General features: G+C 48.7%; 1 protein-coding gene across 1 annotated transcript in view; it reads left to right on the top strand.

The window, feature by feature from the left end:
• Positions 1-27,983, top strand: part of UVRAG (UV radiation resistance associated) — a 93,567-nt gene that overhangs the window by 47,972 nt on the left and 17,612 nt on the right. The window contains exons 12-13 of the mRNA XM_078614057.1: positions 13,837-14,002; positions 15,990-16,068. Coding sequence (XP_078470183.1) covers positions 13,837-14,002; positions 15,990-16,068 — 245 coding nt within the window. The remainder of the gene's footprint in view (positions 1-13,836; positions 14,003-15,989; positions 16,069-27,983) is intronic.

Here is a 27,983-nt window from a genome sequence, read left to right on the forward strand (position 1 = left end):
AACAGTACCGTATTGTCGAAAATCGGTGGCCTGCTCTTGCCATAGATATGTGGAATTTCCACCACTGGGTTCAAGGCCATCAATGGAGATTAGCACAACAACTCGCTAGTTTGAACACCGGCACACTTTAACATTTGTGCACAAAGCAGTGTTCCTTATTTATATTCTATCAAGAGTTTAGATTTCGGCTCTATCAAGTGTTTAATTTTCTCGTGAGTTCTGTTTTTACACAATGGATTGTCTGTAAGTGTGTTGTGTGGTATTTGTGAGGGTTTTTATTTTCCATTTGTCGCTTCGTTGTGTATTCTACATTTGTACGTTCTACTTTCCAGGCGATCTGTGCTGCATTGCGTGTTTATGTTTAGCGGCATTTTTCTTACCGTCATGTGTTTTTGACTCTATATCACTTTTTACATTTTGTTACGTGTTTAAAGTGTGTATTTCCCTGACATTTGTAGTTGGAAAAAAAGTCTTACATTTTTTTTCCCCCCTCCTATGTTTCCTCTCCCGTTTTGTTTATTTGCGTTTCGTTAACCTTTGACCCCACTCGTTGGTTTTTCTCCGCTTAAAATATTTCGTCTAATTATTTTTGACCGTTCCTTTCATCTCCTCCATTTCTCTTTTCGTTTCTTTTCATCCCCTCCTCGCCCCTCCCCCACCGCATGTCACATTTCTTTATTTATTTACACACATTCTATTTTTTTCTTTCTTTTTTGGCCGGGGAAGTTTCACGTCATGTTGCATTGGGAGACTCTGCATACGAGGCTGCACAGACGCGCGCACTCACACGTCGGGAGCGCGTATTCACGCTGCCAAAACCACGCTTTTGACCTGGGGGGGGGGAGCGGGGAGGAAAGGAGGGGGGTGGAGGTTTGAATGGGGGGCGGTGGGGAGGGGGGGTGTGGTAGGGAAGGGGCGATCGACCCGGAGTTGTGTAGGGGGGTGGGTTGTATGGATTTTGGGATTGGGGGGCACAGGGGCGTGGGTGAGAGGGTAGGGGGAGATGGTAGGGGGAGTGGAGCGGGAGAGGAAGTGGCGGGAGAGAGAGTGGGGGAAGCAAGGCCTGCGTCCTCCTCCTCCAGTGCGTCGTCTAAATATACCGCCTGACATTATGAGCGGCGCCTTCCGACGGTGAGGACTTGTTGCGTGCGCCCATCGTGCTCCGAAACGGACGCGATGCCGTTCGGTCCGAGCGACGGACTAGGCCGGCGGTGGGCTGTGCGTTTTGGGCAAGGCCGATCTGCGCAAGGTTGACCCTCCAGCAATCGATGGCATTTCTGTATGCGTCAGTCGGAGTTGGGAGGTTTTACAAACCTTGATAGATAATTCTGCTCCGGAAGATGGATGGCATGGATGCCCTTAGTGCGTAAATAAAACCCAGAAAGAAGTTGTATTGGGGAGGAAAAATCAGACTCGTGCAGTGCGAAAATCCTATATGTGGCGAGAACGATCATACTAATAATATTATACAGTTCTTTATATGGCAACTGCTGGATTAAGGCATCCTCAGGCAATATCAGGCATGAGGTTTGTTTGACCATACTTCACCACGCTTAATGGTGCGGGTTCGTGAAGATTAGTTGGCCCAGATGCGATTGAGATATCACTCACCACTGATTTTAACCATGACCAGGAATCGAACTCGGGGTCACCAGGTGTAGCGTATAGTTCACTAACCACTACACCACGATGAATTTCTCATCAAATTATTATAAAAATAATTTCACGTTGCAACATGTACTTTGTTCACTCGCCGTCAAAGAGAGAGAACGAAGAACCATAGCCGCAGCCAGGCGCTCAGCCGGTGCCAAATTCCCCCTTTCCCAAGCTCTGGGGTCCTACATATATATTAAGGTGATATCGGCCAATAAAGAGTGTTTATATGTGGTAGGAAACTGGACCACCCAGAGGAAACCCACACGTGCGAGGGGGAAACACGCTATACTGGACAGATAGAACGGGTGGAGTCCACATTTTGCTGTGCAAGAAGGGAGTTTCACAACGTCTGTGCGGTGATCCACCAACCTCCTTCACTCCCCGCCTCCTCCACACGGTGCTGGATTACAGGCCACGTGCATGGCCACCACCTCCGACCGGCTTATTGACCCTCATTGTCCTCCGCTCGTTGCTTTGCAGCGATCTGGCACCCCCCCCCCCCAACCTCCATCTCGGCACACATGCCGCCTGTCGTGGGAATCGCGGGGAGATAAAAAGTAAATTTATAATTTACCGCAATCGTGCGAGCGTTTGTTCCGGGACACACTTGTCCGTCCGTTCATCGGCGGCAGCGGCGGGCCGCGTCGACAGAAAGCAATTTGTTGATTTTTGAGGACATCCGGCCGGCGTTTGTTTACCCGCGCGCGCGTTCCCAGCTCGAGGACACGGGCCGAACGCGACGCCACATGCGCCCTCCTATTTTTAGGCGGTGGCGGCCATTGCCGCCGCTGTTTGGGATTAAATCCCCGCGCACGGAAGTGGATTGGCGGCATGGGGGACGAGGTGACCCCGTGCGTGCGTGGGTGTGCGTGCGTGCGTGTGCGTGCGTGCGTGTGTGCGTGCGTGTGTGTGTGCGTGCGTGTGTGCATGCGTGCGTGCGTGCGTGTGTGCGTGCGTGCGTGCGTGTGCGTGCGTGCGTGCGTGTGCGTACGTGCGTGTGTGCGTGCGTGTGTGTGTGCGTGCGTGCGTGTGTGCGTGCGTGCGTGTGTGCGTGCGTGCGTGCGCCGGTGGCAGTTCACCAGCAAAGAGGAGTCGTGTTGCCACTGCCAGAATGTTTGTCGTAGCATTTTTGCATCTGTCGATCTCGTGCCGTGTTTACTCGAGCGATGTCGGTGCGGGCGTTCCACCGTCACGTGCGTTTTTGATGTTTAATGTAGTTTTCATCGCGGTCTCGCTTTTCTGGGAGAGCTTGGACGGCTGCGTCGGTTTCCGCCGAGTAGAAACGGCTTGCCATCGTCTGCAGAAGCCAGGCGCCAATGGTTGTTTGATATTCATTGGTCGTTTCTCCAGTGTGTGATTGATGGTGTGCATGCATGTGTGTGGTCAATGGCAGAAAAGCCTTTTCTCAAATCCGGCTTGCACATTGGATTTCAATAATGCGACACATTTGTCAATAGCACTGCCCTTAAAGAAACAAATATATAAAAGAGTACGGACGTTTCGGGCAATCGCCCGTCTTCATTGCGGAGAGGAAGGGCCGTTGCATGGAACGTTTCAAAGTGCAGAATAATCGAGGCATCATTCCGCAACAGCGGTATTTAATTTCCGTGCAAACATTTAGTAAATACTTCTCACTCATTTTGATCCAACATCTGGTCCAATTCTTTGATGATGTCCGCAGTTACACCATCTGGCCTGGGAGCTTTTCCCAATTTTTCATGTGGCGAAGGACACCAGTTGCATCTTCAAACGTTACATTAGGAGTTATTTTATTAAATCTGGTTCGGAAGATATAAAGACGTAAACATAAAGGGAGCACCATGGGGGCACGGTTTGGTGGATAGGACAAATCACAAAACTTTGCGAGCCTCCCTTCTCGTGAGCATCGAATGAGCCATACCCTGGCTCGCCAGTAGCATAGAGTCCAACAAAGTGCGGAGTAATATCATCTGTTCCTTCTGTTCAGGGATAGAGTGTTGCCCCCTCGCATGTGTGTGTGTTTTCTTCAGGTGTTCTGGGTTCCTCTCACGTGTTTAAATAAACACCCACTAATTGGCTGAGAACATCTTAATATGTAGAGAACTGCAGAGCAATTGCTGTTGCCGGCTCACCGCCTGTCAGCCTTACAGCCTGGTCTGTGGTTCCTCCTCAGCGATCGCGAGATGCAATTTGCGTGAATGACGATGCTCTATGAAAGTGAATCATTAGGTTAGACGTCGGTTTTTGCCGAGGGCTGCCCCTTCTCAACGGCGATGGGAAATGAACGACGGGAAACGATTGCGGTACTCGAGAGAGCAGACTGCAAAGTTTGGCTGAAGATAAATGTGAGCACAAACTTTGTACGTGCGACAAGTTTCCAGGACAAAAGAACGTCATTGGTCGGGGGGGGGGGGACACACAACCGCAAACTACAACAGGATACAAATATCACGGGTAATTGTCGATGGCAGGCCGGGATCAAAGTGATGAAATGGAGACGAGAGACGGGAAGTTGAAGTGCTTTTGGAAAATTAAATTTGATGATGAAGAGCAACATAGCAATGTTCCTCCAGAGGCAATGTTTCAATCGATGCTTATCGTCTGCTTTGGCATACAGATCGGAATCGTGGGCACTGGCAGAAGATGAAACGCAAACTGTATAACGATGGAGAGATGATGCACGGAGAGATGCATGCTGGGAATTTTACGTAGAGGCAAAGTGAGGAGACGTTATGATCCGAGGGTTAAACGCAGATCGTTGACGTTTTGACCGTCGAAGGTGAGCAGAAGTTGGCTTGGGCAAGACACGTTGCTAGGAACAGCGATGGCCAATGGACGAGACCGGTAATCGAGTGGAGGGAAGTCGTCCGTGAGGGGACGACCACAGTGGAGGTGGAGCAAAGATCTGAGCGAAAAACGCGAGCGTGGGAACGGGGTGGGTCGTGTCATAGCAACGATCGTGGGGAATGGCGATAGCGTGAGAAGAGGAATTCATCCAGCAGTGGCTAGAGCATGGTTATTGATTAGCATTTAGTTATTTAAGTGTCTCGCACCCCCTGATGTTTTTGAGCAGCCTTCGGTTACAGGTGCGAGAGATTGTTGACAGTGACCGTTCCTCTGCAGTTGTTGCGAGTTCGCCGCTCGTTCCAGAGGTTCGTGGTTCGAATCCAGCGTTCGCCCTGGTTAATACTGCGAGTGCATTAACCACATAAATACTACCACAAATACTACTACTACGCACTGTCTGCTTCACAGTGGGCATTGCAGGTCCGCGCACGTCATTCGCAGGAAGAGTAGGTCATTACGTGTCGGCATCGTGCTTCACGTTTGCCAGATTTGTTAAATGACCCGCAAATCACTCCAATGGAATATAACACGGAGCAATCGTTGCACATCCCCCTCCCGGTGCCGCCACTTCGAAAGCTTGGTAGGACCCTCCTGAAGACGAGTCGGGAGACACTTCCATGCCTAATAATAATATAGTAATGGAGACCCTGCACTTAAATTTCGATTTAAAGCTTTCGTGACTGCAGGGATTCATCTTCTTGGTTCTTTCGGTAAAGTCACGTAGAAGGAAAATAATAAAATAATAAAAATTACATCTCACGACGTTTCGGCCACAACGCAAGCAGCCGTCTTTAGGTGGAGAACAGGTCTGTCCAGAAGGCACCTGAAGACGGCTGCTTGCGTTGTGGCCGAAACGTCATGAGATTTTATTATGTTTTATTTTTATTATTTTATTATTTTCCTTCTACGTGACTTTACCGAAAGAACCAAGAAGATGAAACCCTGCACTTACTCAAGTCCACTTGTCTCTGCTCTTTGAAGTGTCTTCATTGGCGTGGTACCACCACCACCATCATCACCATCAGCATGACTTCATTGTTTTGTGTTTCGCTCATGGGGGTAGAGCTGTGGAGAAGTGGTTCGTGTACTCTACTGTGAATCCGACGACCTGATGTTACGCAGAATTACTTTAAAGTATTGACATCAGCTATGGGGTAGTGTCTGCAGAAGTGTGGGGAGCGGTTAGCGCATTGCGCTGCAAACCTGGCGACCCGAGTTCGATTCCCGCTCACGGCCAACACCAGTGACGATTATCTGAACCGGTTCTGGGCCCCCTTAGGTCGTCTCAGCCTCAAATAAGTGCCTGGTAAGGTGTGTAAACATCGCTACTGGGGAGAAAAAGGCGGCCGGGTGTGGTGCTAGCCGCCCATCCCCCTAGTGTGCCGTGCCAGCCTTCATAGGTGCTCTTTAACAGCACTTGCTCCAACTGTCTGTTAAGGCTATATGGGGGTATTTGTCTTTATAGAAGACAGTACAGCAAGTTAGGTTACGAAATTATCTGTTAGCAAAGTTTTAATTGTTTTTCTCTGACAACTGCGTTTCCTCCAGGCGCTCCATTTTTTATTTCCCACACTTTAACAAAATGCGCTTGGCTGTGACCAAATCTCACTGACTGTGCCCCCCATGTTGTCATATCTCAGACGCTAAGCAGTGATTTCAGCCTGGATAACGCTCGGATAGGCGGCCACCAAAAATGCTGTAGAAAGAAGGAAGCAGCTAACCACACAAAGCAAGAGCTTCTAGAGAGAGCGTTGATACTCTGAAATGTTTCCCTCAGTAAATAGAAGAATAATAATAAGAAAACACCCTATTGTTAACCGTTATTATTTACAGAGGAAGAAGCATGTGACCGATGCGATAGAGTAACAGGAAGATTGTGAACACGGCAAGACGTGAGCAAGGCTTGTGGACCCCCGGAGCGCAAAAAAAAATACGAGCTGGAAAATAAATAAAAATTGTGATCTTCTGCATGCGTCGCCACTGAAGCTGTGATATAATGCAGGGTGCATACGGCTTGTGTGGATTTAACTCGGAATCCCGGCAGTGCTGTTTTCACCAATTTGTTGCCACCGCGTCAGGGCATGCACGGCAGCAGCTCAAACGTTGGGCCGGGTCTTTATTTGATTATTTCTCTGACATTCCTTTTGCCACAACTTGACACGCGCACCTTGGCGTATTGCATCGACGCGCCTTTGTCGACTCGAAGTGGGGAATTTTCGTCGCGAGACTCGCCCGGTCGCCATCATTCCAGATGAGAGGTTGGGTCTTTTGAGCAATTTGCCCTCCCAATTCTGACACCGTGCGAGCGAAATTTATTCATTTCCAGGTGTTGTTAAAAAATACAACGTCGCTTAGAATTAGTTAGTCATTTCGAACTGTGCCGTACAATCCTGTAGACGTTGAATGTATGTTGAACATCTTTTGCGCGGTGCGTAGAGCAACCATGCTAATCGGAGGTGCGGGGGAAGGACCACAAACGACGCTAACCTGTGAGATGTGCCTCATATTTGAACTGCAAAGTGACTGAACGAGCAAAAAAATAAAATATTCGTCTTGCAAACAACAGCCAGAAAGGACGGAAGAAGTAGACCGGAGAATGTTTGTCGAGGGGGATCTTTCAAAGAGTTCGTCTTTAAAAATAACGAAGACTGCACACAAGTTTAGCGGCGCACGCTACCAAATCACCCCTCACGGGCCCCGGCAATCACGTGACCACCACCCGCCCCCCTCCCCATCAAATATTTTTTTGGTCACGCAAAACTGGAACCGTGCAGCTAAATTCCTCTTCATATTATTACGGGTGAAATTTAAATGCCGTGCGTAATACATTCGTCTTCACGCGTAAACGCCCCGGTACCTAGGCTATCTGAAGCGCTATAGCTTAGCAGGGGGTCGACGTTCCGTGCCTGCAAATTGTTTGTCCGCTGGCAAGTAACGGATGCGTTCGTTGCAAAGTTTTAAACGCTCGCTAAGTACCCGATGCCTCAACGACGCCTTCCCTTTTGTCAAGGGGGTTCTCTTCGGGTTATTTAGAAATTCTTAAACATCGCGCACCGCTGTGCTGACATACTTCAACAAGTTAAATAGTTTTCTTTCTCAAAGTTGAACGTCGAGCACAATGCTGACGGTGCGCAGAAACCCGTGCCTCTGCTCGGGCCGTATCGCAGACACCACGCGGCGTGCGTTCGCTAAACGCGCGTGATGAATTTTGCGATGTTTTGTTTATTTTTTATTGCCGCTGTTTAATGTAAGTTTTAGTTTAAGCTCATTCTTTGCTCAAACACGAGGCCGCTTAGGTTCCGCGACACTGGATACATGGTGACCTTGTTTCGAGCGTCGATTGTAGAGAAAGTAAAAAGTAACTTTTACCCAAATACCACACTCTCTGTGGGTCATGGATCGTGGCATTTAAAGTGACGGAATACATTTAACAATGATACCCAAAGAATTTAAAGAACGCGTAAAAAATATATTTCTTGACTTTTGTGACTGCAGGAATTCATACTCTTTGGGTCTTTCAGTAAAGTTACGTTGATATTATTATTTTATCTACGTGACTTTAATGAATGACTCAAAGAGTATCAGTTGTTATTGTAATTTTTTATACAGCTACAGTACATTACAGTTAGTAATTACTTAATATGACGACACATTTTAAATACCTGCTGTGCAAATCGTATGCTATGTGAATGGTTGCGCATTGTATAGGGCACCAGTGTTTAATGACCAGGTAACCTGAGTTCGATTCCTGACCGTGGCTAACATTAATGGTGAGTGATACCTGAACCAGCTTGTAGGACCCGAAACCTATTATGTATGGGCCCGCTTGCTATTTATGATTTTACCCCGAATGCATAGAAATAGCGCTTCGTAATACGCACATAGACAGAGACACAGAGATACAAAGGTAGGGAGGACACACACAGACACAAGTACACTCACGGAGACACGGAAAATGTATTTTAAATGATTTATCATTGTACGCATAAATATATCGGATTGCACATTGTCAAATATCTACTGTTGATCGACTGAATACTCAGTGTGGACTCAATATTGCGTCGTGTGTTCAAAAATAAATTTCACATCATGAAAGTGAAAATGTGAACTCTCGCGATTTACATTCAGGATTTAAAAAAAAATATCAGCGTAGAATGTGCTTGAACATGAGATGGCGTGTTATCAGCACCAGGCCTGGCTCTCAAACGCACGAGGAGCTACCAACTGCCTCAGACTCCGCTAAACATTTACAAATTCAGATTTTTTAAAAAATCCTCCCTCTGCGCTTTTACGGAGCCGCAACTCGGCTGACACTAACCAGCGTTTTTATTAAACAGTTTCACCTGTGCCAACATTTTATTTCCTCAACTCGCACCTGCAATAACAACAAAAAACGGTGGGGGGGGGGGGTTGAGGTGGGGGGGGAGGTTCTTGAGATAGATTTAGGAAAACAAGAATCAGCGTAGGCACGCTAACTCCTTTTCTAGCTTCGCCCTTAATTTGCAATTATTGCCGTTGGTTTTATTTTTAAACCCCCGACACACGTAAAGTACCGTGTCGGGGCAGGGGGGGCTGTTGGGGGGGGGGTGGTTGCGTGCGGTTTGCATCGGCGTAGAAATGCTTCCGGACCCGCCGCGGCAACGGGCCGTCTTCTTCGTCGTCGTCGTCGTCGTCAAGGGATCTCATTTCTCGGCCGACACCGCCGCCGCCGTCGACACCGCAATTAGGCGAGCGGGGTTGGCAGGATCCGTGGCGGCAATTTCCGCCGGCTTCACGGGGGGACGAGCAGCGGTGCGGACGCTCGCGTCATCGCGCAGAGGAACGGCGGGGGCAGGATTCAGCCGAGCGTCCCCGCGCGTGCGTGCATGCGTGTGCGTGCGCGCGTGTGCGTGTTTGGCCTCGGAGTGCACCTGGCCTGGCACAAGCACCCCGCGGTGATGTCACCGCCACTTGGTGGCGAATGGCGGCATCTGTTGTGGTTTGACCTTCGTAGGTGCTCGCTATAACAGCACTTGCTCCAACAGTCTGTAAAGGCTATACGGGGGATCTTTGTATTTTCGGGGAGCCGTTTTCGCACCTCGCTACAAACCCACCAGCCCGAGTTTGATTTCCGCTCATGGCCAACACCAGTGAAGATTATCTGAACCTTTCCTGGGTCTTTCCTAGGTCGACTCAGCCTCAAATGAATACCTTGTGCGATCTGTAAACATCGCCAATAGGGAGACAAAGTCGGCCAGACTTGGTGCTGGCCACCCACCCCCTCGTGTGCCGTGCCGTCCTTTCATAGGTGCTAGCTACCAGCACTTGCCCTAAGCGTCGGTTTAAGGCTAAACAGGGGATCTTTGTCTTTGTGTGCGGCTCCGGAGCGCTGGCAATCAAATTCCACAATTACACCGAGCGAGCGCTCACGCCGTTGTGGGCGTGCGCGTTCTCCCGGGGCATGCAATGAAATCCGGATGGGGTGGGGGGGGGTGGAGCTCGCTCATTAGCGAGTGATTTTGCGTGGTGGAGGCGGTGGGCGAAGAGAGGGAGAGAGGGAGCGATTTGGGATGGGCGAGGTCGGTCGGTGGCGCGAGCGATTTCACGTGCCGGGCGCGACCAGGAAGGAGGGAAAAGGACGGAGCGAGCGATTTGGCGACGAGGATCGATGACCGCCGCGCAGGGAGTGGCGTTTGCCTGATAGCAAAGGGGTGATTAGGCGACTGTGATGATGCTTTCGGAACGGAGACAGCAACAGCTGCAGTGTGGGCTCGCTGGCAATCTTTATAATAGCCAGGGTGAAACGCTTGAGATTGGCATCTCTTTTGCAAGGTGGTCCCGACAACTTTGCAGCAGTGCATCAGTTCCACGGCAAACGTCGCCGATTGTCGGCCGTTGTCTATCCACTGCTGGATGGCGTCCTCCCTCACGTGCCGCGCGGTGCAGTGCAGGCGACCATCTGTCTCACTCCAGCACCGTGAGCTGGTCTCGTCGCTCCGTCTCCACGCTGGCCGTATTCAAGGAGGCGTCCTCTCATTTGCTTGCAATTCCGTCGTGAGTCTGGCGCTCATCGTCCGGTCCTCATGTACATTAACCTCCTTCCGTTCCTCACTTAAGGCCTCACCTCCTCTCTATTGGCCATTCTCTTCCTCATCCCTCCCCTCGACCCTCCACTCCCTCCCCGTCCCTCCCCTATACTTTCGTGATCCAAAAGTCCACCCCCTCTATTGCTGTCACTCATTCCTCAATCCTTGTCGCGTGCCGCTGCCAACCAAATCATTACATTATTCTGTCACCGGTTTGTAAGCTATGGCAAGTGCCTTGAGTGAAGGTGCTCTATAGAAAGAAATGAGATATCGCAGCACTCAAAATGTCGCTATAAAATATAATAAATTCATGAAATGATTTCACGCTCTTTTTTCGTGTGTGTGAAATTCCACGTAAAATTGTACAATGCAAGTGATTTGCAGCAGTGACTCAATGGGACAGTGGTGAGTATGCTTATAATTTCTTCGTCATGTAATTGCTAACATTGTTCGAAGGCACGACCCGATTGAATTCCAACATATCGAGCATCATTCGGCGTCTATAAACCGTGCAGAATACAACTGGAGGCTTTGTGTGGCAAAACTTTGATCACTCATCGCTAACAGCTTCACATTTCCTTACAGCGACGTGAACTCATTAATCTACAAAATCAAAACCAAACCGCTTAGAAAACGCTAAATTCAGTGACCCGCTGACCCCAAACATCACTTGACGTGTGCCAGCTGGTCACAATTCGGACGTGTCGTTTGGCATTTGCAAGGAACAGATATCGGCACTGGCGGAGCCAGTGGGAGGGGGGGTAGCACGTGTCCTCCCAATGATCCGATTGTAATCCCTAATTTCAATCGGATCATTGGGGTTTATTAGTAATAAATTGGCATTTTGCAACCCCCACTGCCACTGTGTAGCATGTTATTACTTGCCAGGGACTCTGTGAGATGATAGGACAATAGTCTGAGTCCATAATTGGCAATAAGTAACGGAAAAGCGGTTATAAGTGACTCAGAATTGTGCGCAGTTGCGTATACAGTACACGACTTCCCTGAAAGCAAACACCTTCAGCGAGCGCGATGCCGATCACACGGTTCAAATTCGACCCTCGATCGATGGCTGCGCCATCGCCGCACACGCGTCGAATAAAAAGCAAGGGACAAGTCCTTACTTACTAACAACTCCTCTATCATTTTTCATTGCTGGAGGGGTTGCCCCTCCTACCTGAAAATCCTGGCTCCGCCATTGGATATCGCGTGGGTGGCTCTTGTAGAAAAAAATATATATTTTTAAAAAATCCCAACTTCGTGATTAGTTGACTCCCGCGTGGGTTTCCATTAAAAAAAAATCGACTTCCAGAATCGCAGCATACGTCTTCAACACCGATCATGCATGTATATACATGCGGTTGGAAAAGTGGAAAATGTTTTTTAGAAAGTAATAAGACTCAATAACAAAGACTGCTGTGGTTTGACAAAGCCAGAGTTGGGCGTGGGTGGGGTGGTGGTGGTTTTGCCTGGCGCCAATGTCTTACGTTACAAAGTCCACCCGGCGTCGCTTCTGGGTCGTTGAGCGAGCGAGCGACCGATTTGGCGAGCGAGCAAATTGTTCGGCGTGCCGGCGAGCCCGCTATATGATGACGGCGGTGGCGGCTGAGAGCTGGGGTTGGTGGATCGCACAGAGATGGAGCCACGATGTCCGCGCGTGTCGCACACCTGCAGGGCAGAACGGGGCGTCGCGTGTAGGCGGCAGTGCAAGCCAGTAGGTTGGCGACGGCCGAGTGTGAAGTCTGGTTTTACGTGTGGAAATTTACTGTCGAATATCGATAGTCTGCGTTGGACCGGGGGTTGTTCGCGCACTGTCCTATGAACCTGGCCAGCTGAGTTCGATTCCTGACCACGATTAACATCCGTGATGAGTGATGCCATCCCAACCCCCCCCCCCCCCCCCCCCATTTGTGGTGAAACGAGGCATTTATTCATTCATTGATATTCATTCTACAGCTTATGATGCGAACAAGAATCAATGTACACCATTGGAACCTCATTTGCCAGTAAAAAATATGATAATTGTTTTTTTACCCTTCTATCTGGCAACAAAACTGACACCTTTTTTACAAGGAGTCATGTTTGCATAGACCACAATACCTGCAGTCATAATGGACCAGATGACGCCAAAAGGCACCTTTTGGCGTCATCTGGTCCAACCCATGTGAGACTAGGCTCTAAGGAAAGCTGTCTTGGGTGTGGACCAATCAACTTCAAGGACAGTGCATATATTATCAGAGTTATGTTTTTTGTTTGCATTATGACTGAAGGTATTGTGGTCTATGCAAACATGACTCCTTGTAAAAAAGGTGTCAGTTTTGTTGCCAGATAGAAGGGTAAAAAAACAATTATCAAGAATCAATGTGTTCCATTTGTGTGTGTGTGTTGAATGTAATGAGTTGACGTCAGCCCTTCTGCCACTAGAGGCAGCTACATTCATCACAGATGTTAAGGCCTCTGCTGCCGCGTTGTCATTAAGAAGAGTAAGCACAACCGTCATCAGGTGAAGACCAGGTCTGTCGGGGAGACAGCATCATTGAGACGCTGTCTCCCCGACAGACCTGGTCTTCACCTGATGACGGCTGCTTGTGCTGTGGCCGAAACGTCGTGAGAATTATTTTATTATGTTTTATTTTATTATTTTTATTGTTTCCATCCTACGTGACTTTACCGAAAGAACCAAGAAGATGAATCCCTGCAGTCACGAAAGCTTTAAATCGAAATTTAAGAGTAAGCGCGCTTATGCAGGACACGTCACTTGAAGGGATAAGACTTAACGATGTAGTGTGCAGGAGCTCGATTGAGTGCTGAATCGCAGGACCGTGTGAGATTGAGATGACTTGGGGGAGGCCTTCATCCAGTTGTGGATTCTGCTTCTTCTTCTTTTGGTTGGCCTAGGAGGAGCAGCTATTAGAGATTCGGTGATGAGTGATTTAATCATTTAATTTCTTTGAGAATTGGTGAACTGCAGATACACCCACCCACTTAAACACGTATGTTTGGGGCAGTGTGAAGTTACACGCTAGCTGGCGTGCAGTTTGAAGCCAGAGTCACACATAGGGCCAAGAGATAGATTATTTTTTTCTCCACTTGTGCATTTGGTATCCGCATCTCCGCATCTTCCGTGGTCAGGCGATTGTGCTTACTGTTAAGTGCTGGCCATTGCTTGATCAAGGTTGGCGATGATGATAATGGCAGCGACGATGACGATGAAAACGATGATGATGCAGAGCATAGCCATGTGCTGACGTTGCCCCGTGTCTCCGCCGTTGGCTTTGCGCCGCGTCAGCCAAGGACGAGGCGAGCGTGTCTGGCGCGCTGGGCTTCACGGCGCACCTCGTGTGCATGGTCACGCTCTTCCTGCACGTGCCGCTGCGCTACCCCGTGCTGCACCGCGGCTCCAAGTCGCGCATCCGTGACGACATCACCGACAAGCTCACCGACAAGGACCGCGAGTGAGTGGGTCTACGCACGTGCGAGCGTACATGCATATACGCGCGAGCGTACGTGTGTGTGTGTGTGCGCGTGCGCATATGTTGGGGAAAGTGCTGTTAGGTGCTCACGAACAGCACTTGCCCCAACAGTCTGTTAAGGCTATACGGGGGATCTTTCCCTGGCCTAAAGGCAACGCGGGCAATAGTGGTGCGATGGTAGGCGCATCGTGCTACGAACCCGGTGACCCGACCTCGCGAGAGTGATTCGACCAATATCTGAAAGGTTCCTGGGCATCCCCTAGGGTTCACTCGGCCTTAAATGTGTACCTGGCGGCCAGCTGTAGTTGTTGGCCATATCACCTGCTTGTGTACCCTGCAGGGCTTAATAGTTGCTCACTAACAACACTTGCCCCTGGATTGAGTGTGCCGTAATCAAGGGTCGTTGTGCGTGTGTGTTTGTGTGTACGCGAGTGTCCGTTTTTTGCGTTCAGTTGCTTTGGTTAAAGTGCATTTCTGAGGCCGGCTGGAGTAATCCCACGTTAATCTGCGCACGCTGGAAAGGGTCTCTCTGCGAGGGAGCACACACGCCCCAGCGAGCAGACACATTCCCAACAGCGGCATGGGCTGTTCCCAGCCGACGGAGATCCCTGTTTAGCCATAGAGGCTCATGCTTGAGAGTGCTGTTCGTGAGCACCTAAACATCTTCTTGGTTCTTTCGGTAAAGTCACGTAGAAGGGAAATAATAAAAATACAACATAATAAAATACAATTCTCACGACGTTTTGGCCACAACGCAAGCAGCCGTCCTCAGGTGAAGAACAGGTGAAGAACAGGTCTGTCGGAAAGACAGCGTCATTCAGACGCTGTCATTCAGACGCTGTCTTTCCGACAGACCTGTTCTTCACCTGAGGACGGCTGCTTGCGTTGTGGCCGAAACGTCGTGAGAATTGTATTTTATTATGTTTTATTTTTATTATTTTATTATTTCCCTTCTATGTGACTTTACCGAAAGAACCAAGAAGATGAATCCCTGCAGTCACGAAAGCTTTAAATCGAAATTTAGCTCCTAAACAATTTCTTTATTTTACCAGGTAAGGCCCACTGAGCCACACAGCTCTTTTTCAGAAGCGACCTGACCACACGGTATAGCTCAATTAAGTGGCTTATCATCGTGTGGAAATTCATAGTAGCCTAATGCTCTCAACGCATGCTTCTCAATGTCGAGGGGAAAATCGGAGCTCCCGGAGAAAAATCCACGTGACCACGGAGAGAACATGCAAATTCCAAATATACAGCAGGGTTGGGATCGAACCTACGACCTCCTGTATACCATGTGAGACGGTTAACATCTCACCATTGGGGCGCCCATTGAGGCGAGGCATGTCATTGGAGAGTGGGATGTGGCTAGCACCACACACTCCTGGCCACCTTCGTGACCAAACCAGGTACATCTTAGGCTCTAAGATGACTACGTATGTATGTATATTGTGTGCTTCCTCGGCCACGAATCTAACCCGGGTTGTTTGGGTCACGTCACGGTCAACAATTCATGGTGGCAACCACTGCCAAAGCTCGAAAGCACACGCGCACGTACGTACGCACGCGCGTACAGCCACACGCACACCGGCCCTGTGAAACCACAACTTCAACACTATCTGGCTCTCAAGACCCTCGCAAGTGCTGTGCAATGTAAAACTATCAGCGGGCAAAATTTACTTTCTGCTCAAGTTTCTCCACAATGAGCCCCCTGCGTGTGTTATTCTTTTGAAACACCAATGTCTTGAATGTCCACGTGTTGAATGCAAGCTTTTCAGTAATATATATTTTTCTCCCCACTTTTGCCAGGTCTAATTATTATCAGCGAAAAGCACTTCAAGTCCACAGCTCAAGCCTATCGCTGATTACTCCTTTTTGAACCACTTATCCTGCCATTAATCACCTAGGGCATGAGCGCCAACGTGATAAAGCGTCAAACTTTGTTTGTTCCTCCCCCTCCCATCCGATGCAGGTTTCCTTTGTACGCCAAAGGAAACGAGCGCTTCCATTTCGACTACGGGGTCTACCTGCTGAATAAAAACATCGCTCAGGTGAGGAGCGGGGGCTGAAACACATGCGAGCGCACGCACGGACGCACGCACGGATGCCCCACCCCCCCCGCCCCCCCCGGACCGTCCACCTGTGTGCGGGATTAACAATCAGGCCGATTGTTGACTTGAACTGCAACGCCTTGGTGGGATTGGTGGCTGTTGCCTTTGTTGTTGTTGTTTTTTGTTAATGCCTCCCGCTGTGTGTTCATTACTGGACAGCGCCCTGGCGGAGTGCCTGCAATAGTAAAGGGAGGTCCAGATGTCAGGTTAACACGCAGGAGGCTTTCGCGACCAATATCATCCATAATAGAGGTTTTTAGGGTTAGAGCGCGTAAATATATCAATGTGTCGTTAAACCCGCCGCCACCCGATACAGCCAACTAGTAAGGGTTGTAAACAGAACGTGGCCAATTCGTCACTAGTACAGCAATAGTGTGTAGTGTAGTTTATAGTGTAGTGTATAGTGTAGTGCAGGGGTCGGCAACCTGCGGCTCCGGAGCCGCATGCGGCTCTTTTGAACCTTGACCGCGGCTCCGGGGCGGATGCTAGCGAGGGGAGGAGGCGCACTGTGACACCTGCTCTGGCGTTGCCGCTGCTGACAGGTCGCCGCTCCGCTCCACACTGCCCGCCCGGTGACAGGCAATAACGTTGCCGTTGCTTTGTCACATGTTTGGAAGAAGTAAAAACCTTCCTGGGCAGCAAAGAGCTCACCTTTGCTGAGCTGGAACAGCCAGCGTGGCTGGAAAAATTACATTTTATGGTAGACATGACAGCACATCTAAACACGCTAAATACAACCCTTCAGGGGAAAGGAGGCACAGCCCTGCACATGCTGGAGGAGGTTTTGGCATTCGAGCGCAAGTTGACAGTGTTTGTCAAAGATTTACAGAGAGGTACACTGTCTCACTTTCCCTCTTTGAGAGAGTTCAAACAAAGTCATGATACGATAAATTTGGAATATTTCAAGTCTGCAATCACCACAATGCAAAGTTCGTTTGGGAAACGATTCTGTGAGTTCAGAGAGGAAAAAACGACATTATCCTTCCCTGTCACTCCCCTGGCGATCGATCCATCCCTATTGAATATGACTGCATTTGCAGGTGTAAGTCAACCTGATCTTGAGATGGAACTGGCCGATATAGCCGACAAAGATATATGGGTGTCCAAGTTCAAATGCTTGACCGCTACTCTTGAGGATGTTGCCCGTCAGAAGGCCATTCTGGCTCAGAATCATAAATGGAGTGATATTGAAAACCTTCCCAAACAGGACAAACTTGTATTCGAAACATGGAATGCCATCCCCAACACTTATATAAACATGAAAAAGTATGCATTTGGAGTCCTGTCGATCTTCGGCTCCACATATGTATGTGAGCAGGTCTTCTCCAACATGAACTATATTAAAAACAAACATCGATCATGCCTCACAGATGACAGCTTGCAAGCCTGTGTGAAAATGAAGGTGACGTCTTACAGCCCTGATGTGCAGACACTGTGCACTGAGGTTCAGGAGCAAAAATCCCATTAACCAGGTAATTTAGCTATTAATTTGCAAAAATATATTTTACATTGTTAAGTGAAAAAGTCCTTTTTTTATTCAGATTGACAGCTGACTGCACGATCCTGTATATAGCAATAAGGTAAGAAACAATATATGCAGTGTTATATTTGTTTTAAATGTTGCAATGGTTTTGCGGCTCCCAGTTTATTTTTTCCTTCGGAAACGGGTCCAAGTGGCTCTTTATGTCTTAAAGGTTGCAGACCCCTGGTGTAGTGTATAGTGTAGTGTATAGTAGTGTATAGTGTAGTGTATAGTAGTGTATAGTGTAGTGTATAGTAGTGTATAGTGTAGTAGTATAGTGTATAGTAGTGTAGTGTATAGTAGTGTAGTGTATAGTAGTGTATAGTGTAGTGTATAGTAGTGTAGTGTATTGTGTAGTGTATTGTGTAGTGTATAGTGTAGTGTACCAATACAGCACTAACCGGTGTGTTGGAGAGCCAAGCCACAACATTTACAATCTGAGTACGACGTTTCGCCAGTAATTACAACCAGCTTCATCAGGCGACAGCCAGCTGTCTTGTCAACCCCATTTAAATTTCTAAATCGTGTTTTTTATTGAGGTTTATTTTAAAACAAATGAATGTGCAAATAAGAAAAATGTTAGAGGGTCAATACATCTGGATCACCCTGTACGACGTGGTTTTATAGGGCGTCTGAAAACAGTCGAATCCCGTGACGCTGTGCAGAACACCTGCACGTAGATTTCGTAGATGGGGGCGGTCGGTCGTAGGCAGAGGGAAAAGGGAATGGGGTATTTATTGACACACCTTGTTTTTTTCTTGGAACTTTGTTATTCTTTTTTATGCCGTCATTCCTCAGTTTTACTTTCTCCCCATTGTTAGGGTAGCGGCGGGTGGCTATTGGCTGACCAGGGCCTAGCCCCCTCTGATCTGTTCTATCGGCTTGAATTTAAACACAGCTTGAACTCAAGGCGCCGCTTGCATTTAAGACTCGCGCGCCGTTGCAAATCGGCGCTCAAGCATTTTCTCCGCGAGTGATTCATCGTCTGTTGATAAACGGTTTGCTTCGATTTTTTTTATTTGCGGCAGCGATAGCGCAGTACTCCGCAGGAGTGGGATGCACGAGTTGCAGAAAGGATGAATAAAAGTGCGGGTAGGAAGATAAGTGACAAGGATAGGTAGGGAGAGGTCATGATGATGATAATAATACTACTTCAACCCGTACTGACCAGCACGGTGAAGTATGGTCAAACAGCTTCAATGGCCGTCACGGCATGGGAAGGTATTCATTCAGTAGTGGATTGAAAATGGGCTAACAATTATTGTTCGTTATTATTTTAGTAATATTAATAATAAAATTACTCCTCAAATAGCATCCCAAGGTATTTCAGAGTTAACAAACCTTGGATTCTCTTAACTGCAAGTCATGATCTACACAAGTGAAATTTGTCTTTTAAAAGTCCAAATAAATTTTCGAAAATCCACAAGCGACAACAACATTGACTCGCGAGACACGAGGATTAGCAGGAGTGGAGTGTAGGTCACGGACGAAGACGCGGAGAATAACCAGTTGCGCAACGCAATGCCTTTAAATAATTCGCTCACGTTACATATCAGGGTTTGTAACGGACAAGCAGACGAGACAGGGAGAGAAGCGAAAAGTGATTACGAGAGTCTCCTTGTTCAAACAAGCAGTGAGCCAGTGCTCAGCTCCAGTGGTGACCCTGAACCAGTGGTGGCTATTCCACATTCCCATGACAGAGGCCAAGTCGATCCAGAAGACAACCAGCTGTTGACTTCCTCGTTTTACCGACATTGGAGGAAAGTCTGCTTAATTCAACACCCAACCAGGATTTCAACTGACAACCTTTGTGTTTGTGAGTCAACCACTCCAATCACAGTTCCTACCGAACAGATTATAGATCTAACGCAAGTGAGAGGCATAGTTTTTGACCGCTAAGAAACGTAAGTTGGCCTGGGCTGCGAATTGCTTAACTATCGCTAACAGAGCTGGATTGTCTGTTCTTGAACGATGATGGCCTCATCGTATGCCCGTCATGTTTGAGTGACATGCGAGAGCTGATGTTTGGGCTCGCGTCCCGTAAAGATCTACGCAAGGCGATACACATTGCCTTGTGAGTGATGATGATGACACTGTACACCTCGCCATGTCCTTAGAAGGGCCGCACGCACGGTTTGGCACAGAAAGAGCGTTGCGCTTGGTTCGTTAGCGCTGCCGATGAGGTTGGGAGACAGATACTGGGCACGGATTCGCGCAAAGGCCCTTTGTCTTGGTGATACATCGTTGCTTATGTTAAGGATATACACACGTTGTCAGCTTCGCTTACAGCCACGCTGCTTCGCCGTGTTTGGACTGCCAACTTAACCCAAACCATCATCGTGACAAATTCTGTGCTTATTTAAATATACCGAATTTTTTAGTGCTTTTTTTTTCCTTCTTGTCCTCGACTTGCACCTATTTACACAGAGTAGTTACCCTCATACTTCCCCGCCGTTCGCAAGAGCGCCCGACAGTTGTGTGCGTGGGCGATTGAACGGAACCGTCTGCTACGGTTGTGCAATCCGCTTGAATAATGGTATCGCCTCGGCTGCGGTTCTTTCCTGCGGCCTACGGGGCGTGCCAATGTACGTCCGACTGGTGGGGCTCGGCGGGCACAACCGCCATGCAATTTCGACACAAACCGAGCGATGTCGAATTATGCGAATATCGGCTTCCATATGTTTACAAACTAGACTGGCATTTCATCGTTTAATTTAGTTTAAACATAAAGCGAAAAAATTCCGTCAGACGCGACAGATCCTCGTTTATTAAACCGACGGTGTTTATTGTCTAGAGTATGCGGGATGGCGGTAAGGAGTGTGCATTTTTCGCATATCGTATGCATATATTTTTTTATGGGAGAAAATATATAAATTATTCTCGCGCAGAGAGGTTTGTGCATTTTTTCTGCGCAAGGATGAACGATGGTTGAGTTTTGCGGCGGGGAGGGGGGGTGAGAGGGGGGGGGGGTCTGTGTGGGGGTCGGTGTGGGGGGGGGGGCGGAGGTGAGGGGGAAAAAATAATTTAACAAACAAAAACTTGAAGCAGAAACTTCCTGCAATTTTTCATCGTTTAATTTGTCCTCGCTCCACGAGCCCGACCACTCGCACCGTCAGCACACGAGAGCGAGCGCGTGCCCAACGCCCAGTCTCTTGACAGCCCTTCCTGCCCTGTTTTACCTTAGCGATATACGGTAAATAACCACCGCACGGCCCAAAAAATGTTTATGTTCCTTTTGGGGCTGTTGATTTTGGCAGTGCACCACCCCCCCCCCCTCCGTGTTGGAGAGAAGTTGTCGACAGATAGGGTAAAGACGGTTGACGGAGGGGAAAAAATTGGCGTCTTCTGCGGCGGAGATGATCCACGTGTCACGAAATTCGCTGAAAACCTCATCTGTTTGAGTGGCAGCAGTTGCGTAGTTCAATCGCGACTCCATTGCACAAAGCCATCTTTCGTGTACGGATATACATTTTTAAATGTCTCTTTTATGAGACAGTAGTAGAAGAAAAGAAAACATTGGCCTTGCCCATAATCCTACAACAATTTGTGGTCTTTTTATTTTGACGGGCATTATTTTTATTAATCTGGTGCATACGTACGATAGCAAAACCGTTTAACGTGTCCGTATGCGTCGCGCTCAAGAAGTCGAGCTACTGGTTTTACATTTTTTTCCACAGTTTAAAAATCAACTGAATTATTTTTTTAAATGTACTTTTTGTTGTTTTTTTGTTGTTTTTTGTGGCAATGAGAGCCATCTTACCAGCCAGCTACTAACCCAGGCCAGATGCCAGCCTCCTGCCAGGCCCCCACGTGCGTCTCAGTTTCGATTAAAACGGACGAAAAACATCGACGACCGGAGATCGGAGCCGACTCTGAAGTGGAGGCACGCGCCGTGCGTAACGACTCCCGCGTTCCTTCTCTCTCCGTCTTCGTGGCGTTCCTTAACGCTCCGCTGGGCTCCCTCTGCTTAATTTAGTCTCGCGTTTGGAGCGCACGCCGAGAGTAAGGTTTCGTTTGCCTTTCCAGTAGCGTTTTTTCCAATTTGTTCCCGCTGCCATTTATTAGCAAAGAGATTCCTTTCCGTCAGGTCTGCGTTATGTCCGTTTGAAGCCTTGCCTTCCTTACTCTTGTCGCGGTGCCCCGGTGCACCTATCCTGGCACCTAGGCCGCACGATGACGCCGCTAGGTGGCTACTGACGACCCGGCGGTGTGAACGAGCGTGAGCTTCTGCGGCGAAGTCACGAATATCCTCGGGTTTGTCCTCTTAACGTGTGTCCGGTGTCGTTTGGGTGCGCTCTTAAAATTGAAAGGCCGCTGGTCCCTCGCATTTCCTGACATCTCAAAGAGCCCCTCCCCGTCACGTCCACTCAACCCCACTGACCCCCCCCCCCTGACCTTCCCCGCCGTCCTCTCGACTGCAGACACAAACCGAGTGCTGAATTAACAGCCACTTGTAATACAAATGCCGGTGGCTGGAACGCTGGCTTTGATGGAGAAGTAGCGTTTAAAGTGAGGGATATGAGAAGCGAGAACCCCCCCCACCCACCCAAGCAAATAAAGACGTTAATAATAATAATTTTAGACAGTGTTGCTTGAGTTGTTGAATCGTGTCGACCTTTGACCTTGCGGCAGCTTAAAGTTCCACGGCTCAGCTCGGAAATGGAGGCTTGGGGGTTGCAAAGAGTCACATGACCCTTTTTTTTCTCTTCCTCCGATATAATCCCCAAATCCTGCGAAGCTTTGCTTTTTATTTGTCAGCTTGCTTTTAAATGCCTCTACTTATCTTTGCTTGTTCACTTTCGCTTCCATCGATGTCCAATTTTTGTCAACCGCGAGGATATATCAACATATCCGTCGAAATATACCCTGTTCCACCTTGGAAAATCGCACTCATCCGCTGGACAATTTGACCTTTCATCCGGGCATCATTTGTGGGCCCTTTGTGCGGTGCCTATTGGGGGGGGCCGCCCTTTGTGCCAGAAAAAAAAAACATGCCAAGCTTTCTTTGACACTCATTTGTCACATCATTCCCATGCCTCTTTTCGCTGTGCGCCATTGTCATAGCCAAAGAAGGCCCCAGTGCGACACTTGTGGACTGACGGACACAATGAACGTGCCCACGTGACTTATGTAAAACCACTTTTTGTTTTTTTGTCCGCGCAAGAGATAGCCGCATCTCGGTGTGCTCTCGCTCCCGTTAAAAGCACGTCTCGTTCGTACGTTTTCGTCACTTTGCCCGGGCCATGGGGGGGGCATGACGCAAATTGTTTGTCTCGCCTGCACATTCTGAGAGTCTGTTGCCTCTTAAGGGGTTAAAAAGCGAACAACAAAAATAAATAAAGCCCCCCTGCCCCTACCCCCTCCTTTAAAAGAACCCCTGAAAAAAAGAAAATATTTACAAAAGGTTGCCGTTATAGAAAGACAATGGCTTTAATATGGGCACTTAAAATGCCTACCTCCCAGCTGTCCTGTGAGCCCTGTGCTTGCGTCCAATGGAAATCCGCGGAAGGTTCCAGCTTCCGTTTCACACCAAGAACCCGGTGTAAACTTCCCGATGTCCACGTGAATGCCGCCACTTTCGACGGAAGGTGAAAAACTGGTGCCGACCCCTCGGCTCGGTTGACAGACATTCGCGCGGTGAAAAAAACGTCCAAGAAAAATCGGCAGACGGGAATATCGGCCTCCGTGAATTTCTACGAGCCGGCGGGCGCGCTCGCGCGCGCGCGTGCGTGCGCGTGCGTGCGTGTGTGTGTGTGTGGGGGGTGCGTTAGTTGCTTTGGAGTGGCGCTGGAGACAGAGTGGTGGTGGGGGCTTTGGGAAGAGCATCCCCACCACCTGTTTGGAGGGCTCATTCGTCATCCAATTAGACAAACCCGCCAAGCAGCATTGTTCATGCCCACTTAATGACCCATGGGAGAGAGGAGAGGGTAGAAATAAAAGATTATACTTTTTAAAAGGGCTGAAATTCCCCCCCCCACCACACCCCACCAATCTTTTCCGTAACAATCGCAGAGAACAAGACAGATAGATGGATCGATAAGATGACAAAGGTTACAAAGTGACGAATAAGCACGCAAGAGTCGGTCTCAACGCACAGAAAATACAGTTACATTTTTTTGTCAGTCAGCCGGTTTGAGTCGCATCAGCAGTGCCCGGCTCGTAAACAAAAATGCTGCTGAGTTTCCATTTGTTTTGGCAAAAACCTTTAGACACTATCATGACTCCTGCTCACTGCATAGCAGTACAATTGTTGCGAACTCGAGGAGTTGATAGGCGATGTCTTCTCCGTGTTCATGTGGAGGTTGGTGAGTAAGATAGTGATCCGGTGTGACGGCTGCCGGCTGCTTCAGGAGCAGCCTCGTCACGGTGATTGTCTCAAACTCTGCCGTCCCGGTGAAACGACGGTCAGTTTGCGTTACCGTGAAGTTCACAGTCTCGAGATACAGACTCGCAAGGGGGGATTCGTAGACTCCCATCGAGACCCGCCGACTTAAATCGTGGAAGCTTGCAGTGGCGTTCGATGTGCTCCCCGTGGTCTTGGGACTTGAGACAGCGATCGTCGCACTCCCAGCTCTTCTTAATCGTCCAATGGTGTTGGGATATTTATAGGTCATGAACCTCGACTGTGGCGCATAATGAGTCGCTAAATGGACAGACAGATCGAGCAGTAGCCATTGTTGATCAGCGGGTTTGTGTTAACGTCAGAGGCGAAAACAAATGCCCCGCAACAAAGAAAATACCCTGTGCGCAATAAAAAATTCTAAAATTGCCATAAACGCCGGCGTTTCCCCGAACATCGCTCGAGGAATGCGAGGAATTGGCCCTGAAGATGCCCACGACCCACATCCAATCGTGGTCTTCATTGAATTTTACGAGTCGCCCTCCTCCTCTTCTTCCTCCTCCTCCTCCTCCTCAATTAACCATTAAGGGGGAACAACAGTGGGCTTCCAGTCAGGGGCGATGGGGAATCGTGGCTGTCATTGGGTTTTTTTGTACTCCCCCTATCTTCTCCACACTCCCTTGGACGTCTTTGTGCAGAGCGGAGTCTACGGGGCTCACTCTGCGCGGCTCAATGGTAGGGGGAGACCACCGCCCCTGACCTCTTCTCATGCCCGGCCGTCGTGGCCTCTCCGCTTTGTGCCCAGCGCTTTGTCGACGCGAGGGTGGGTGGATCGCACAGACGTGCGCGCGCGTGTGCGTGTGTGCGCGTGTGTGCGTGTGTGCGTATCTGTGGAACTCCCAAACCCCCCCGCTGGGGGAGGGCTGCGAGGTGGCCAGGAAGTAGCAGTCCAGCAAGTGGGTTCGTGAACTTATCCGCGCGGACATATCTGAGCCTCACCCCCCTTCGACCGTGCGTGAGATTTTTCCGGGTACTCCGGTTTCATCCCCCCCCCGCCCGTTCGCCCCCACCCCCGTCCTCACCCCACGTAAATCGCTTGTTAAATAGGAATTGGCCAAACATCGCAATCTTGCAACGCCGACTCTAAAAGACAATCCTGTTACGTGCGGTCGTGACAATCGGACACAACAATGGGCGAGAAAACCGAATTAAAAGTCACCCCCCCCCCCTTCGCATGCGGCCGTTTCACATCCCTACCCTGGCACATGCTTCACGTAATCGTCTTAAGCCTACAGTCGTTCTCAGCTGTCCGGGCCTAATGAACTTAATTGATGGAGGGCGCCTGCCTCGGGAGGACTGGAGAGACAAGGACGCGCTGGTGGGGATAGAAGCATCACTTCAAGGGGCTCCTCAACCGAAATAAGGGGATAATGGGCGATTTGAACTGCGGGGGGGGGGGGTGGGGGGGAGAGAGAAAAAAAACCCGCCTTTGATTTGGAGAGGGTGATTGAACTAAGTGGTGTGTTGGGTTAAAGAGGAGCTGGGGAGAGGCAGTGTGGGGAGAAGGATGAGGATGGAGGCACTGGCGGCGTTTGGGCGTCGGTGGGTCAGTGGGTGGAGGAGGAGAAGGTGGAGCGTGCATCCCGATTCAAGTTGCCACCGAGAGGCAAAAGAGGCTTTTTAGTGACTTTGGTGTGCAGCGTGTGTGTGTGTGTGTCTGTTGTGCGCCTGTTATGCTTCTATTTAAAGCTTTTGTGACTGCAGGGATTCATCTTCTTGGTTCTTTCGGTAAAGTCACGTAGAAGGGAAATAATAAATAATAAAATAATAAAAATTCCACATAATTAAATAATTCTCGGTAAGAATTATTTCATGTTTTATTTTTATTACTTTATTATTTCCCTTTTACGTGACTTTACCGAAAGAACCAAGAAGATGTTATGCTTCTGTTGTGTGCTTTTTTTTTAGTAAAGAGCGTCTGCGCAGCGGTGGGGCAACGTTTAGCACGACGAGTCCGGCAAACCCGAGTTCGGTTCCCCGCCGTGGCCAAACTGAGCGGCGAGTGATATCTGAACAGGTCCTGCTCGGCCTCCTCTGGTAGTTGGACTCGGACAGGTTCGCACACCCGGCGTGGCATGTGAACCATCGGCACTGGAGAAATAAATATAGCCGGGCGTGACGCTGGCCACACCACCCCTTCGGCCCGCGTGTTGGCATGAATCGGGGCTCACGAACAATGCTTGGAGAGTATTTTAAGTATACTGATGATGCTATGTAGTTTATACTTTAGTTTTTTACGTGGTGGTTTAGTTATTGCAGCTACATACTATTAACATTCCTTCCCTTTATTAATGCTACCCCTAACCCCTCTTTTTGGTGCTGCTAATCCTGCATAATGCACGAGCATAATATGCATTTCACAATTAGTGTACTAATCCTATATCTGCATTTCCCATAAATATGCTAAATTCCTCTTGATATGCAAATTATTTTGTCAAGGCGCCCTTACCCCCCTCCAACCCAGCTTAAATATACGCCCCAAGCCTGGTGGTGTTTCATTCAGACGCTGTCTTCCCGACAGACCTGTTCTTCACCTGAGGACGGCTTCTTGCGTTGCGGCCGAAACGTCGTGATAATTATTTTATTATGTTTTATTTTTATTATTTTATTATTTCCCTTCTACGTGACTTTACCGAAAGTACCAAGACGAAAAATGCTTGCCCAGTCTCGAAGCCTGCTGACCCACCCATACTGGACATCTGTGAAAAAGAGCCTCATAGCTCATCGGATTCCTCCCGGTCTAAATACAGACAGCTTCCGCACCGGGGAAATTTGTCTTTGTGTCTGTGTGCTTGAGAGGTGATGACGGTGACGGCGAAGCGTCGAAGTAGAGCAACCTCAGATGGATTCCCATCCACGGCGAGCATCGGTGGCAGGTGGCACCTTAGCCTGTCCTGGGCCTCTTGTACGGGTACTCAGCCCGGCCCGTATTTACGAGAATCAGGAGTGGTGTGTAAACATCGGCACTGGGAGTCAGTTTTGTTGGGGCACGCGAACGCAGACGTGTGCGCGCGTGCGTGCGTCTTATGGGGAGCCGTAGTCCAATGCTTAGCACACTGAGCTGCGTAAAAACAATTACGTCGATTTTTCAGTCGCAGGTAACAAACCAGTGGCGATTATCTGAACTGGTTCTTCCACTCCGCTACGTTGACTTAGCCTTAAATGAGTAGATGTGGCAGATGTGGACACATCGGCGCCGGGAGAGGGGATAAAGGTGGCCATGTGTGGTGTTGGCCATATGACCCACCTCGTGCTATTGGTGCTCACCAACAGCACTTGCCCTAACCATCCGTGTATAAAGATAAAGGTTCTTTGTATGTGATCCCCAGCCTATGGAGCTGGGAGTTGCCCAACAGGTGACAGGATAGGAAGTAGGTTAGTAGTTAAATATGTACTCTTTGGTTCTTTCGGTAAAGTCACGTAGGTATAAATAAAATAAATCGCGATGTTTCAGGCGCAACACAAGCGTCCGAAACGCCGTGATTTATTTTATTTTACGTGACTTTACCGAAAGAACCACAGAGCATGGATTACTGCAGTCACGAAAGCTTCAAATCAAGAGTTAAATTTGTGTCGTACATTTTTGAGTTCTCTCCTTGTATAGGCCTTTTTGCTTGGACATCCAAAACATTGAGTAAAGACTTGTCCACATCTCACAACACAGCAGGCGTTGCGTGGTTCTGGCCATGCCACCAACTTTGTACACCGTTTAAATCTTTAAAGAGTGTAATTCTAGATTTGAAGCTTTCGTGACTGCAAGGATTCATACTCTTAGTTTTTTTCCGGTAAAGTCACGTAGGTAAAAAATTAAAATTAATAAAAGTAAAATAAAAATAAAATAAAAATCACGACATTTCGGAGGCAACACAAGACCAAGTTCGATACCGGCTCACGACCAATAACAGTGGCGAATATTTGAACCGGTCCTGGACC

This window comes from Lampetra planeri, chromosome 43 (genome assembly GCF_965212315.1).
Source record: "Lampetra planeri chromosome 43, kcLamPlan1.2.h2, whole genome shotgun sequence".
NCBI classification, from domain to species: domain Eukaryota; kingdom Metazoa; phylum Chordata; class Hyperoartia; order Petromyzontiformes; family Petromyzontidae; genus Lampetra; species Lampetra planeri.